At 37.1% G+C, this 15667-nt stretch overlaps 1 protein-coding gene across 3 annotated transcripts in view; it reads left to right on the top strand.

Moving 5' to 3' along the window:
- LOC126298098 (protein-associating with the carboxyl-terminal domain of ezrin) overlaps positions 1-15667 on the top strand; it is a 106458-nt gene that overhangs the window by 79197 nt on the left and 11594 nt on the right. For all 3 annotated transcript variants that reach the window (XM_049989417.1, XM_049989419.1, XM_049989418.1), the window contains exons 9-10: positions 11437-11577; positions 13196-13354. In XM_049989417.1, the coding sequence (XP_049845374.1) occupies positions 11437-11577; positions 13196-13354 (300 nt within the window). The remainder of the gene's footprint in view (positions 1-11436; positions 11578-13195; positions 13355-15667) is intronic.

Below are 15667 nucleotides of genomic sequence, written 5' to 3'. Positions count from 1 at the left end.
ATGAAATTGATCGTATAGCCAATAACCAAAATAATGCAAAAAGTTGTAATTAATAAGTCAACCAATGTAAGCAGGAGATATTATTCTGACTGGGGAGAAATAAATTATTGCATTCCACAAAGCTCTGTCTCAGGGCCACCATTGTTTCATATATATGAAACAACATTTCGTCTTAATATGCAACAAGCATATTGTAATCAGTTCAAATGTATGTACAGCAACAGAAGAAATAGTAAATAGAAATCTTAAAAGTATTATCAAGTGGTTTCCTGTGAACAATCTTTCCTCAGTTTCAAAAACAGACAACATATTTATTAAAAATGGACACAAACAGTCTCGTCCACAAAAACATTTATTTTGATGATAACCACTTTGTCGGTTTTTCACCCGCCTCAGACCCTCATACCGAAATATCAACATGGAATGGATTTAGAGGGATGTCTGATAATAGTAGTAACGTGTAAAATATATTTTTATAATGTTATATATGATGTATCTTACAATCTTACATGTTACCACTGTTATCAGATGTCCCTCTAAATTCATTGTACGATGTGTGTTCATATTTCAGTATGGAGATCTGAGAAAGGTAAAAAACTGACCAAAACTGGTTACCATCAGAATAAATGTTTTTGCTGTCAAGACTGTTTGTGGCCATTTTTAAAGTACTTTTTGCCAGACTGCTGTTTTCCATGAAAAACTTCTCAAACATTACAACATATTCAGTTGGGCACAACTGGAGGTACGACAACAATGATAAGTGTAACACATGGTAAGGGAATAATAGACAAGGTGGAAACTGGAAACTCTAAAATTTTTATGTATCCATAGTGATGAGAATTTAAAGTGGAAAGAATACATTTTGGAACTTCTAAAACAACTTAGATCAGCAATATTTGCATTTCAAATAATTGTAGATCTTGGGGAGAGAGAAATCAGTTGGTTGACATTTTGAATATTTTCATTCAATAATGTCATAAAGAATGATCTTCAGGGGTAACTCATCTTTCAGGAAAAATGTCTTCTTTTCTCAAAAATGTGCTATAAGAATAATATGTAGTGCTCACCCATGATCATTGTATAGTCATTTGTTTAAGTAGTTAGCCATTTTGACTATTCCTTCACAGTATATTTATTCCCTCATCACGTTTATTCCCTCATCAAGTATGTACATAATTGTAATACGAGAAGAGAAAATGGCTTTCATTACTCCTCATTAATGTTTCTTCAGCACAAAGAGGGGTGCACAATGCTGCAGTCAGCATTTTTGATCACTTATATAAAAATGTCTGACAGACAGCAAAGTTAAATTTGGAAACAAACTGAAACAGTTTCTCCTTGATAAGTCTGTCTGTTCTGCAGAAGACTTTCTGTTTTTGTAATCTGTAAAAGTTTCTGGGTAGGAATTACTATCTCACATCCATACTAAAAAGAGAGAGAGAGAGAGGTGGTTTTCAGTGCAAGCACACTCAAAAGTTTTTGAAGTATTGTCTGAGGAAATGACTGATACATTGGTGGAGTTTCTGGAATTAAATCGTGCTTCAGTATTGGTACTCGTATTAAAGTTAACAGTTTAAATGCCAATGATGTAAAGCATCAACATTATTGTCAGCATACTCATCTGGATAAATACTTTGATGTTAATCTTGAACACGGTATACCATTCACTGTGTCTTGGTTTAACCCCATTTTCTTCCTCATCTGTGCATCTTATGAAATAGGGACATAAAACTAGTACTCCACTGCGATGGTTGAATTGTCACTAAAGTCTCCACATGCATTCATCGCAGATCTCTTGATGAACAGTAAAATTGAAACTCGGAGCTTGATTTCATCTCTTATGTGGGCTAGGGGTAGGATCTTTAACTCATAATCATATCTTCCCGAGTCCTGGGTTTGATCTCAGTGACTGCTTGAATTTAGAATAAAAATCATAAGCTATAACCACTAAAGACTTCCATTATAAGTAGCCAACCTTGTTCTGCCAAAGGCTTTTTAAAAGAGGGCAGAGGAGCAAACAAAGATCTAGGACACCCTCTTGCCTTTGGGGTAGAAAACTGCCCATAAAAGGGAGAAGAATTAGCAGTGATTAACAGCAGGAGGATGCAGAAGGCAATGGAATTCATTGCATTAAATACAGTCAAACCTCAATACATCGAAGACCTGTCTCTATCAACTTTTTTCTTCATACTCTTCTCTTGGAAGCCCAAAACCTTGATACTGTGAAGAAAACCTGCCATTGCATCGAAGTTTTTGGAAGGTTCGAGAAGGGCAGATTTTACCTCTATATATTGAAGTTCTATGGACAAAAACTCTTTATATCAAAATCACCTCTATATATTGAAGTCTTTCATATGGTACGTCCATGTCTCAAATTGCACGCAAATAGGGAAATCCCAGTCCCTCTGCTCCTTGCATCGATGTGTCAGTGAGATCTGTGTGGTGGTGGAAGTTCCCTCACCCTTCAGGCAGGTGTGATTTGAGGCAGTGTTTGTTACGATTGTTAGCTGTGTCAGCCATGAGCTCTACATTAAAATGTCTGACAGTAGCTGAAAAGCAAAAGTTAATTGCTGATGTGAAAGCAGGAGTGAAGAAAAAGAAAGACATAGTTGCAGAGTCAGGGGTTGTGGCAAGCACACTGCCGACAGTAATTGAGAATGAAGACTGTGTGATTACCACAGATGAAGGGACATTGGAAATGACGACAAAAGGATGAGTTTCCAGATTTAGAAGAGTGTTTAGTGCAGTGGTTCTGACAACAGAGGAACAATAACATGAATTTTGGTGGACTTATTTTGAAAGAAAAGGTAAATTATTTTGCAACAGCTGAGTGGGGAAAGTGCCAGTATAGACAGAAAAATTTGTGATCAGTAGAAGTCAGAATTGCAGAGGATCATTCAGGATTACAAACCAGATGGTGTTTTTAATGCAGATGATCTTGAACTTTTTTACAAATGTCTCTCAGACAAAACTTTGACTTTCCTAGAAGAAAAATGTCATGCAGGCAAATTAAGCAAAGATCATGTTACTGTTCTGTTGGCAGCAAATACGAGCAGAACAGAAAATCTCCAAGCCAAGTATGATTTAGGAGTGGGATTAAAATTCAGGGTGAAATGACATCAATGATAAGATCCAGTGATGGCATTGATATACTCAGTGGAAGTAAAGAAGAAATATACGATCTGTTTAATAGAATGAACAGTTCTTAGCATACAGAATATGGATTAAAAGTAAACCAAAGAAAGACGACAGTAATGAGGAGTAGCAGAAATGAGATTAGCATTAAATGTAACATCCAAATTGGTGACAATGAGGTAGTTGAAGTAAAGGATTTCTGCTACCTTCAAAGCTAAAGAGCACATGATGTACAAAGTAAGGAGAACATAAGAGCTGTATCGGTAAAAGCTAAGCCTCATTTTGCTTGAGATGATCTGTGTGCTGGCAAGGTGATAAATGTCGAGGAAAAACATTTGTAACAGGCAGCCATTGTGGCATCTACTGCAACCCAGTTTTATTAGCCTTCTCAAGTATGTGGGGCTGCTGATGAACTGGTGGGGAGCTAAGGTGTGGGAATAGCAATGCACCGAGCATAAACAAAACAATTTTTAAAATAAACAGTTATTTACTTACAACAGAGGCCCATCTTTCAAGTATCAAAACAAGTAAAATCGATTTGCCACAACGGGAAAACTTTCGATTACAAGTATCAGCATAATTGACAGGAGCAGATAGCTGACACTTAAGGTATGATGCATGTAGTGAAACCATAAATGCAAACAAATTTTTGAAGGCAGCAGATTGTGCCCATCTGTGAAGCAGACCCAACAGTGCATTCAGTAACTTATCAAAGTACACAAGTGAAACATTAATGCTCAAAATTTAAAAAGAATAAAAAAATTATACACATCTGCGAAGCAGACAGCAGAACCATTAATCCAAGTTTTTAAAAGAGGACATTGTGTACATGTCCATGAAGCAGACAAAGTGGCATGTTTTATAATCAGTACTAAAACAAACAGGTAATGCAGTAAAATATTTAGAAAGGAAACAAACTATACATGTCTGTGAAGCAGAAAGAGAAGGATGTTAATAAAAATGTTTTAAAGAAAAATAAATTGTACGTGTCCGTGAAGCAGATGGAGCAGAATGATGTAACAGAACTTAAATTTTTCAATATTTAACAAGAGCTTTACTTTAGGATTGCATGTGTTTCCTCAATTCAGAACAGATTCTGCATTAAACAGGAAGTACTTGGCAGGACACAGAAAGCTGACCAATTTTTACAGTCAAATCAGAAATTTTCTCTGGGACGGAAAGCAAAAGTGACCATATACGTCACCTATTTTGTACCAATCCCTACATATGGTTTACAAACATGTATCCTGGTGAACAAAGACCTCAGCAGAATTCAGGCAACAGAAATGAGATTCATTAGAACTATGCATCAAACTAGAAAGGACACAATCAGGAATGAGGTGAATAGAAAGTAGCTGGTATTGAGGTTACTTTTAGCAGTATCATAAAGAAATGCTGGCATTAGTGGTATGGGCACATAATGAGAGCGAACAGTGAAAGACCTGCCGAAAAATATTTCAACCTAAACCTTGTAGGAAGAAGACTATGGAGAAGATGAAGAAAACACTTGATAGAGACTGTAAGATCAGATGTGGAAAAGAAAGGACCCATATAGGAAGTTGTCCTGGAACAGATTATGTATGAAGACAGAAGGGGATGGCAAGCACTCCTGGGAAACTGGAGCTGGAAAAAGAAGATGATGATGATGATGATGATGATGATGATGATGATGATGATGATGATGATGATAGAAAAGCACACACAGTGGGTAGATGAGCTGCTTAAATCATTTAAAATATTGCATAGTTGCACCTTGGTAATTGAGGCAATGACATCTTGTCAAGCCCCTAAACTACTTAAAGAATAAAAAAGTTGGAAAATATGTTATGGGGATTGAAATTTACAGTGCCTTTAATTACAGTACAGATATCAGCATGAATGCAACAATTTTCTTTATTATTATTTTTTTCCGAAGACCACCCTTCACTTATTTAGTTTATTGTTAGCTAAAATCAATACGACACCTGCTAAACTGTTTGAGAAAGGGCCAGATAGTCGTGCAGTGTTGGAAGTAGTACTTATGGTGATGTGAAACACTCTGTCCCTTCCAGCCCACAGCATCTATTTTCACTGGAGTTCAAGTTTTTGTCCAGTTGTACACCAAGGTATCTAACATATAAACTAAAACATGGTTTTTGTGTTCCTCAGAATGACATGGGGAAGGAATTTTCACAAATGTAAGCTGATGAGTGTTTATTGAGGTGTAAGGGTTGCTTGTGACTGGGTAGGATTCAGCTGAAGTCTCAGTTTTCTGACCCAGTCATAAATAGCCTGAAGATCAGTAATATTGTTTATAGGGCCATTTACATTTTATGATCTAACATCCAGATATGGTCAAGGTCAACCATATAGTTGAGTGAGAGGGTAAAAGTGTCATTTCTGTTATTATTATTAGCAGCTGCAAGTTTCACAAGCTATGAAAACTTATTTGCTACTAATGTCACAATGCTCTGCCAGCTTTTGCTTGGCATTTAATTTACCAATTCACCATATTTAAGATTTTCACATCTCTTTTGTTGTCATAGTAGTATAGTCTTGGTCTTCCAAGAGATCTTTTTCCTTGAGGATATTCTGTACATACTTGATGGGTTGTCCTTTGTCCTTTCTCCATGGAGCTCAAAGTGCATATCCAATACAATGAAATCTCCTAGCTTTAATTTTATAGAGAATGTCTGGTTATCCATATACGCCGAAGAGCCAAAGAAACTGATACACCTGACTAATATTGTGTAGGCCCCCCCACGAGCACACAGAAGTGTTGGACACGACATGGCATGGACTCGACTAATGTCTAAATTAGTGCTGGAGGGAATTGAAACTATGAATCCTGCAGGGCTGTCCATAAATTTGTAAGAATATGAGGGGGTGAAGATCTCTTCTGAACAGCATGTTGCAATGCAGCCCAGCTATGCTCAATAATGTTCATGTCCAGGGAGTTAGGGGCCAGCAGAAGTGTTCAAACTCAGAAGAGTGTTTCCAGAGCCACTCAGTAACAGTTCTGGACTTGGGTGTCACATTGTCCTGCTGGAATTGCCCAAATCCATCAGAATCCACAATGGACATGAATGGGGGCAGATGATCAAACAGGATGCGTATGTGTGTGTCACCTGTTAGCCATATCTAGACATATCAGAGGTCCCATATCACTCCAATTGCACATGCTCCACATCATAACAGATCCTCCACCAGCTTGAACAGTCCCTTGCGGACATGCAGGGTCCATGGATTCATGAGGAGGTCTCCATACCCATACATGTCCATCCTCTCAATACAATTTGAAACAAGACTCATGTGATAAGGCAACACGTTTCCAGTCAACAGTCCAATTGCAGTGTTGATAGGCTCTGGTGAGGCGTAAAGCTTTGTATCGTGCAGTCGTCGAGGGTACACGAAAGCCCATATCAATGTTATTTCATTGAATGTTTCACATACTGACACTTGTTGATGGCCCAGTATTGATATCTGCAGAGCAATTTGTAGAAGGGTTGCACTTCTGTCACAGTGAACGAATTTCTTCAGTCATCATTGGTCTTGTTCTTGGAGGATCTTTTTCTGGCCACAGCGATGTCAGAGATTTGTCGTTTTACCAGATTCTTGATATTCACGGTACTCTTGTGAAAATCAGGAAAATCCGAACTTCATCATTACCTTGGAGATGGTGTGTCCTATCCCTTGTGCGTCGACCATAACACCATGTTCAAACTCGCTTAAATCTTGATAACCTGCCATTGTAGAAGCAGTAACCGATCTAACAACTGCGCAAGACACTTGGTGTCTTATATAGGTGTTGCCAACCACAGCACTGTATTCTGCCTGTTTACATATTTCTATATTTGAATATGCATGCCTATACCAGTTTCTTTAGCACTTCATTGTAGGGCATAATACTTCTTTGTTTGTTAATATTCTCCAGTCCACTGCATTCTTAACTTGAATCCTGCCAAGTATCCTCCTCAAAATTTTCCTTTTAACGATTCTTAAAGGACAGCTCATTTTGTATTATCACGTAATAGGGGAGAGAGTGTGGCAGATATGATACACAAGTTGGGATGGAAGTTTTTCGTCGCGGCGAGATCTATTTACGAAATTTCAGTCACCAACTTCCTCTTCCGAATGCGAAAATATTTTGTTGATCCCAACCTACATAGGTAGGAATGACCATCAAAATAAAATACGAGAAATCAGAGCTCAAACAAAAATGTTTAGGTGTTCGTTTTTCCCGCGCTGTTCGGGAGTGGAATGGTAGAGAGATAGTATGATTGTGGTTCAATGAACCCTCTGCCAAGCACTTAAATGTGAATTGCAGAGTAATCATGTAGATGTAGATGCTCCTTCTGATTTTGTCAGTGTCGATGTCCATGCCTCATAAACTTATGACAGAGCACGTATGATAAGAGTTTTATATGCAAATCTCTGAAATTTTTGAAATAAGTTTGCTTTTTAATACTTCCAGTAAAGCAAAATAATATATATTATCTTTTTTGTGTTCTTCCATTTATTTCTTCTGTAACACTGTTTTGTAGTTAGCAGGGTTCGAAGGTACGTGAAGTGAGTTACTGTTTTGATTTTCTCTGCACCAATTTTAAAGTTATAGTTTGCCTTGAGGTGCACTATTGTTTTGTCCCCTATAGTGATGTTTGTATTATTTTCCTTATGTTATGATGAAAACCTGCTAAATGTGGATACTATTATAACCCATAATAGAGAATCATAAGTTTTTTAATTTTACAGTTATTATGTTCAAATCGATAATGTTGAAAGACTTACTGAAGTTGAGTGGCACATACAGTGCTTTTTGTCAACCCAGAGCAAGATCAGTTGTTGCACTGTGATGTTTCTGAAAACCTGATTGATTGATAGTAAATGGCTCACTCATCCACAAGTGTTTATTCATTGTACAAAAGTATCTTTGACAATGCTGCAAGAATAGGTATTGATTTACTATCGGAGGGATGTTTAGAATGCCTTTCCTTGGTAGGGGTTTTATTGAGTTATGTTTAAAAGCATATGGGAATTTACTCTCTGTTCCTAAGTCAAAGATTCATTCTGCAAATAATCCCTAGGTTACAGCTAAGCCATTTCTCTGCAATGTTCTTTCTTTTAATAGTGCTACCTCAGTTTCTGTTAACTTAGGATAGTAGGAGAAAGGTGTTGACAGAACTGGAACACCGTGGGTATTTCATGAGCTTAGAGTTAATACCTCGGTTAATAAGAGTACTACCCACAAATGGCAAGGTTCCAGTTTCGAGTCCTAGTCCAGCACAGTGTTTTATTCTGCAAACTGAGAGATTCATTCTGGTGACAATTTAATAATAGGTCTGGTAGGTATTTAGTCCATTTTAAGTACATTCATCCTACTACTTTGAGAAATGGGGGTTGTTTATCATGCTGTTCCATCCCTGAAACTAAAGCCATCCATCTCTTTTTCAACTTAGTCAGAACGTTTTCCTGTCTACATTAGGTGATATAATTCATGGAGCTTTCTTCATTTCACTTACCAATTTCAATGTGAATCAGTCTTCTGGTAAATCACAAATGCTATGAAAGCCTCTATTTGACAAACAGATGTGATTCATTGTCAGGTGTTTTGATCAAGTAAAAAAAGCCTAATGTAGTCCTGTTTTTTTAAAAAATTAAGTGCTTGATGAGTGAAAGTGTAAATGGCATTTTCATGTGAGCAACCTATTTCATGTCCTCACTGTGATTTACAAAGTATATTATCACCAGAGTGTGACATTATTCTAGAGAATATTATACTGAATTTTCATCAAGAAAACTGTGTGCAAACTGTTTTAGGAAGTCAAACTTTTGTAGATATAACATTGTTAAAGAAGTGTGTTACTTTGTCAGTTGCATTATTTCATGAGCAAAAAGATTAACAGTCTGGTAAAAAAGGGATTATAGAAATTTTTCTCAAGAACTACTGCAGTTAGTTTGTGATGTGGTGAAAGTAGAGTATAAATATGTATCGGCATACCTAATTAGGTGGGGCTTCAATAAGACTAATATATTTCAAGGTTACAGTCTGATTTCCATGTTATTATACTTTAACTTTTGTTACAGGATAGAAAGCATTAGTCAAAGTAAGGAGAGGCACAACTCATTTACTGATAATTGATGTGTAACACACAGTCACAAGTAACAGCACAAGAACTTGACTACCTCCTGAGCTTCCAGGCTTTTTTTAGTGTAAGTGGATACAGGCAAACAAAGCCACACACAAGCATTAATGCATCTACTCACGGCAGTGGGATGAATGTATGATTCCCAGAAATTACTTCTGGCATGCGACAGGATGAATCATCACCCAAAATGAGTAGCTGCTCCTACTCCCTCTCCAGTTAACACAATGTTAATTAAGTAGATGGCAGGAGAGGGAGAGAAAGAATAAGGGGAAAGTATTGTTGAAAAATGAGAGGAAATGAGTGAAGGAAGCTCCTGGAAAGTAGATATACCTACGAGTTTAAAGTTAAAGGACCTCACTTTGACATAAATAAGGAGAAACTGATGTGCGAGAGAGAGACTCTTGCTGCCTGTTGGAGCAGTTCGAAAGTGAACATACGTCTACATTGCTGCCCATTAAAATTGCAACACCAGGAAGAATAGTGAGTAACATAAAGTTACTTATTATGTGTATGTAGTTTAGTAGGAAGGATAAACAATAAAATTTTTTGTTTATATTGGGATGTATTGGGTGCGTAGTTTTGCATACAAGAGCTGCCACCTCTGGTAGCAACATTGACTCTAACATTGTTGTGTACTGAGTTGAACTGAGCTTTGAAGTCTGAAACATCATTCTGTGCTATTTCAAATGTATACCAGATATCATTTTTTGTAGTGGTTGGTGAGTGGTGGTGTGCCAGTCTCCTAACAATCCATAACAGGACATTTTCAATGGGTGAAATATGTAGAGGATATGCTGGCCAGAGCATTGTGGGCAACATTTGGTCTGGTGTTTTCTTGTGGAAAGATAATTTCATGGAGACGTTGAAGACAAGGTCGTGGCCTTCACCCTGAAGGTGTCAGAAATGGGATCCTGATCAATGCGAGCATCGGACACAGTCTCAGTAGACCAAAATCCTGCCACTATTTATTCTGACACCTGCTGGTACACGCTTCTCCTTCAGAAAAAAAGAATATCATTCAAATGTGCTATCTCTGAATGAGAAATCTGCTGTGCAATCTTTCCTTACAAACAGAATGTGTTTTACTTCCTTTTAAACTTGTTTGCATTTGAACTATTACTGTAATGGTACAGGCACCCCACATGTATGAAAATGGGAGCTAATTTTTGTAGTTATCAGCATGCAGTGCTGTTTATCTGCATGATTTAAGTTTTCTGTTTATGGAAGACTTGTGTATCATTAGGGAAATAAGCACTTGAAAATGAGGTATGAACCGATAAATTGTGCTGTATGTAGTGCTGGTGGTATTTCAGCTTCTATGTCAGCCTGTGCAGTCTGTAAGGTGCTAAGTGTGATAAATTTTAGAGAAATATATTGCAGTTACAGAAATTGGATACCTGTTACTGCCTGAGTAAGAACAATTAAGTTCAAATTTAAAGTTGTTTTTTGATTATTGTGTTCTTTTACAGAAGTGTGTAGGGAGAAAAGTCATATATTTCATAATAATTATCAATGTCTATAAATGAGTGTTCATAACCATATGGTCACTAGCTCTAAATTCTTAGATTTTTCACCTTCCCAATTGTATTTATAAATTGTTTGTAGAGTAGAGAACAATCCAAAATGATTCTCTTACAATTCAAATTTTTATTGTATTAATATTGTGTAGATTAGATTAGATTAGTACTTGTTCCATAGATCATGAATACAACACTTCGTAATGATGTGGAAAGTGTCAGGTTAATAAAAAGTGTCTATACAAGATATTACATTACAGAAAATATTACATGACACTTAATATTTTAATTTTTTTTATTTTTTTGTGTGTTTGGGGAAATTACCCACTTGCTATATCCAAAAATTCATCTAATGAGTAGAAGGAGTTGCCATTAAGAAATTCTTTTAATTTCCTTTTAAATGCTAATGGCTATCTGTCAGACTTTCGATGCTATTAGGTAAGTGACGAAAGACTTTTGTGGCAGCATAATTTACCCCCTTGTGAGCCAAAGTTAAATCTAACCTTGAGTAGTGAAGATCATCCTTTCTCCTAGTGTTGTAGCCGTGTACACTGTTATTACTTTTGAATTCGTTCGGATGGTTAATAACAAATTTCATCAGTGTATAATTTAATACTCTTGTCCTCATAATGTAAGTGAATTAAATTATAATTTTTCAGTTGTTGGTAGGAATAAAGGATACAAATGACCTATTAGTAACGGCAACACTTTGTGCACTTGCTGAACTGGTTCCTGTACTGGGTGCAGCAGCTGTCATAGGAGGAAAACGGGCCCGGCTGTTTACTGATGGTCGGCCACTGGTGTGTATACATCAACATGTGTTAGCACTAATGTTGAAGTTAGTTAAAATCTTTTATAAAAGTTGAACAGAGAAAATTTATTGTATAATATACAGATAAAATGACTTCAAGCCACACACAATTTGATTTTATAATGGGTTTCGCCTGTTTTAAGTGGACATCATCACATAATCATTGCCCTAGGAACATCATTAGAAACTTAAAAACTGTTGAAAGAGAATAAATACTTTTTATTCTGTATAATAAGAGGTTTTTGATTGGAATGATTGCTTTTGAAAAACTGTCAACAGAGTTTTTTCTGAGACGTTCTTTGCTTATTTTCTTCTTTTGGCTCTAATTAAGCTGCAAGAAAATGAATATTTTTGTTAATAATAATAATAATAATAATAAGAAGAAGAAGAAGAAGAAGAAGAAGAAGAAGAAGAAGAAGAAAGCAGCATTTTCCCTCTGTAAAACAGTGTGCTTCTCTGGTGTAAGGTTGTTCTTGACATTATATAAGTTTTCTTGACACTATTTTTCTTTTCTATCCATTGCGGTAATTGCAGAATCTGCGGAATACTGATTTTGAATCTGTAACATCAAAGCTCTGATTGACATAGTGCAGTGACCTTTTGTTGGTATTTGTAGTCATGTGACCCACACGTGACAACACTACAGATAGAACTGACAAGGTATTTAGAGTAGAAATAGAACCATAAATAACTCTATTCATGCTCTACAGGAAGATTCTTGAGACATTCAAAACATATTGATAGATTTTTTTTCTAGTTGCTATGGTGCGGACACCATAAAGAGGCAGTTGGCCAGAAGCATAAACAAATGAAAACTCAGACCAGAGATCTGAGGGAGGATAATATCTGCCTCCTCTCATAGGGCAGGCACCCTACACCCGTGTATTATGCTTCTTTGACAGCAGGACTCTCACATCGTAATAGGAATTGCTAGTCATTTCTGGTGTTGTGGGAATCATACTTGAATCCTGTTATTTGCCAGTACAGTCTCTTCACTTATTTCAGAATAAGAAAACAATAAGCACAACCCAAAGCTAAGTGGAGGATATAAAGCATTTGATAGATTCTGCCGCACAATTTCTTGTTGAGGTTGGTGGCACTCTCCTGGTATCTGAAGCAAGTATGGATAGCAGACACATGTACTTGTTCCTTGGTTCTAAGGTACTAGGACACATTAGACAGAAAGAGATGGAAAAGGCTTGTGAAACAAACTTTTGGTTGATGAGGTCCTTCCCAAATAAAAAAGAAGAAAGAAATCTTCTGTATATTATTCTTTTGCAGGCTATTTGGATGCAGAAGCCAAAAGCCAAAAATCCTTTACAAGAATTTTTAACTAAATTTTTACACGTCAGTATTAATGAATGGTGGGATACCACCACCTTCCGCCCATGAAATGTGTAATACAAGCCTTCAGATCTATAAAAATGAGGAATTGTGTACAGTTTCTCTGGTGATATTTAAAATAGGTAAAGTACAATTTTACTTTATGCCTATTCTAAAGGAATGATGATTTACATTTGCTTAAGCTTGAACTATTCGTTCTAAGAAAAGGGTGGATAGTGTGTGTGTGAAGTGAACCTGGTTGCATTATCTTTTAATTTACACAGGTTGTGGGGCATCAGTCCAGAGCCACACAGCTACAGTGTGATCCAAATGGTATTACTAGCTGTGATGTGCAGCTTTCTGAGAGACCTTCCCCTGACGGTGGAGAAGATCATAGCTCTTCAGATGAGGAAACTGCTGTTTGGTCTGACTGGGAAAACAATGTAAGTTATACTGTGCTCTTGCAGAGTATGTGTGTGTGTGTGTGTGTGTGTGTGTGTGTGTGTGTGTAGGGATGAGGGTTGTAAGTTATTTTATTTATCCATATATCATATATAACTTTCTAACTCATTTTCCTTGATTTATTTCTACGTATATAGATAATATTTTCATAGTTAGCTATTAGTACTGCAAATATTCAGTCTCTATTTTCATGTTGGAAGAATTTGTTATTTCACTGAAATTGCTTTTCTCATAAATTGCCTAAGAAAAACTACTGACTGTGCTAATAATATCAACATGCTGACAGGTCCTTGTGACCAAGGAACATTCTAACTCAAAACTGAGAATTAATGATGAGAAATGCATACAATGACACAGTCATATATGGCACTAAAAGTTCACTGCAGATTAATTCAGCTGGGCTGCACAAAACAATGGTCAATCGTGATCTTAGGTCAAAATTGCTGTAACACCATTTCTTAAAGTAAGGACTAAATACTTGTACATTGGACATGTGCAAGGGGTCTTCAGAGTGGATGTTGACAATATGTATCAAAAGTTTTGTGATTCTTGAGTTTCTCCCGGCGTATTTGATAATCAAAATATCCACGGGTGTACTGCCGGTCTATAGTGTCCAACGGGCACAATATTTCGGCGATCAAACATGTCGTCATCATCAGGTGAACTGACGGACTGAGCTCCTGTGAACGTGCCGGCACGGAGATCCGTACGCTATGGCTGCTCAGGGGGAACTGGGTTCGGTCGCGGCCGATTTAAATACCCTCCGCCCGCAGCGCGCTCCCTCCGCCGTCCGCGCCCCGCGCCACGGTAGCGCGGTGAAACAGATTGCGACGGCGTCTGAGATGACGTCGGTGTGATGGCTCTGTCCGCCATGCTCTTCACAACTATGCGTTTGCTCGATTTACTCTTGATTAACCCAATTGCTGGTTCCCAAGCCTTGCTAAGATTATAGCCATAGTCACGGTTTATGAGGTCGTCATTGGTGCGAATTTCGATGGCCTCTCTAACAACGCTGTCCCAGTATCTCGACGTCTGTACCAGATCGCTGAAATATTGTGCCCGTTGGACACTATGGACCGGCAGTACACCCGTGGATATTTTGATTATCAAAAGTTTTGTTTGTAGCTGAATACATTAACAATGAAGGCCCCTTGGGCAATGTTACTATTAAAATTGCCTATAATAAGAATTGTATGTGTTACTCCTGGTAAATAGAAGAAATTTTTGTGTTCTTTTTTCATTACTTTATTGACCTCCACAATTTGTCAGCATCTCATTCATTAACCTTGATTTTTGATGATAAAGAAATAATGAAAAATTTATACTTAATTATGAGCTATGAAAATGTTTTTATGTCTGTTCATGAGCTACTTTATGTGAAGATTCGAAATCACAGCACTGCCAGCTATGTTTCTTAGGTTTCATTTGTAACTTTCATTGTTATGTTTTGTACACGTGATAAGGAGAAACTTTACAGGCCTGTCATAAAAATGCTGTTGATATCCATAACATTTTGTTTTAATTACGTTCATACATGTTGTGTAATAACATACCGTATTTACTTGAATCTAAGCCGCACCTGAAAAATAAGACTCAAAATCGAGGGGGAAAACTTCCCAAATCTAAGCAGCACCTGAAATTTGAGCCTCGAAATTCAAGGGGAAAGGGCAGTTTTAGACCGCACCTCCAAATCGAAACAAAGCTAGTCCATTGTAGCGTGAGAGACAATTTAGGTTGAATGGGTGAAGATATAGCTACAGTAGTTTGGTTCAAGTCGTAAGCTTAGCATTTAAGCTTTACCAGGTAGCCATTGTTATGTGTCAGCTGCTTCATCTGTATTTATACAGGTACCCTTCCTTTTTCACATGCTTTGTCTGGTTTGAATCGATTGCTTATTTTGCTTTGGTGTGATAAGTGCCATTCTCTTTGTTATAGGTGTTTACATCACTCTAAGCTGAAAATGCACTATTGTACCTTGTCATGTGTTGTTTGTCGCATTCTGATAATGAGTGTTTACGACCTGTTGCCGCTTGTGGTACGGCTTACTTTTGTGCGTGCTACTGCTGCTTACAATAAAAAAAAAGAGAGGAATTGTCTCATTAGTGAAACAATGACAAGAGACTGCTATTTGTTGTTACTTACACGGCTGCTTTCTGTGATAATGATCAACAAAAACCAAATAATAGACTGCTTATGATAGATGTTCTGAATGAGAGTTTAGCGAAAATGTTTCTCCATTTGAAAATCTTTGCAGACGCTTCTTTAGTACATTACATTCTGCACAGAAATTAGGG

The sequence above is a fragment of the Schistocerca gregaria genome, chromosome X (genome assembly GCF_023897955.1).
Source record: "Schistocerca gregaria isolate iqSchGreg1 chromosome X, iqSchGreg1.2, whole genome shotgun sequence".
In the NCBI taxonomy this organism is placed as follows: Eukaryota; Metazoa; Arthropoda; class Insecta; order Orthoptera; family Acrididae; genus Schistocerca; species Schistocerca gregaria.
Note: the sequence above shows the minus strand (reverse complement) of the source record. Positions and strands in the feature narration are given on the sequence as shown.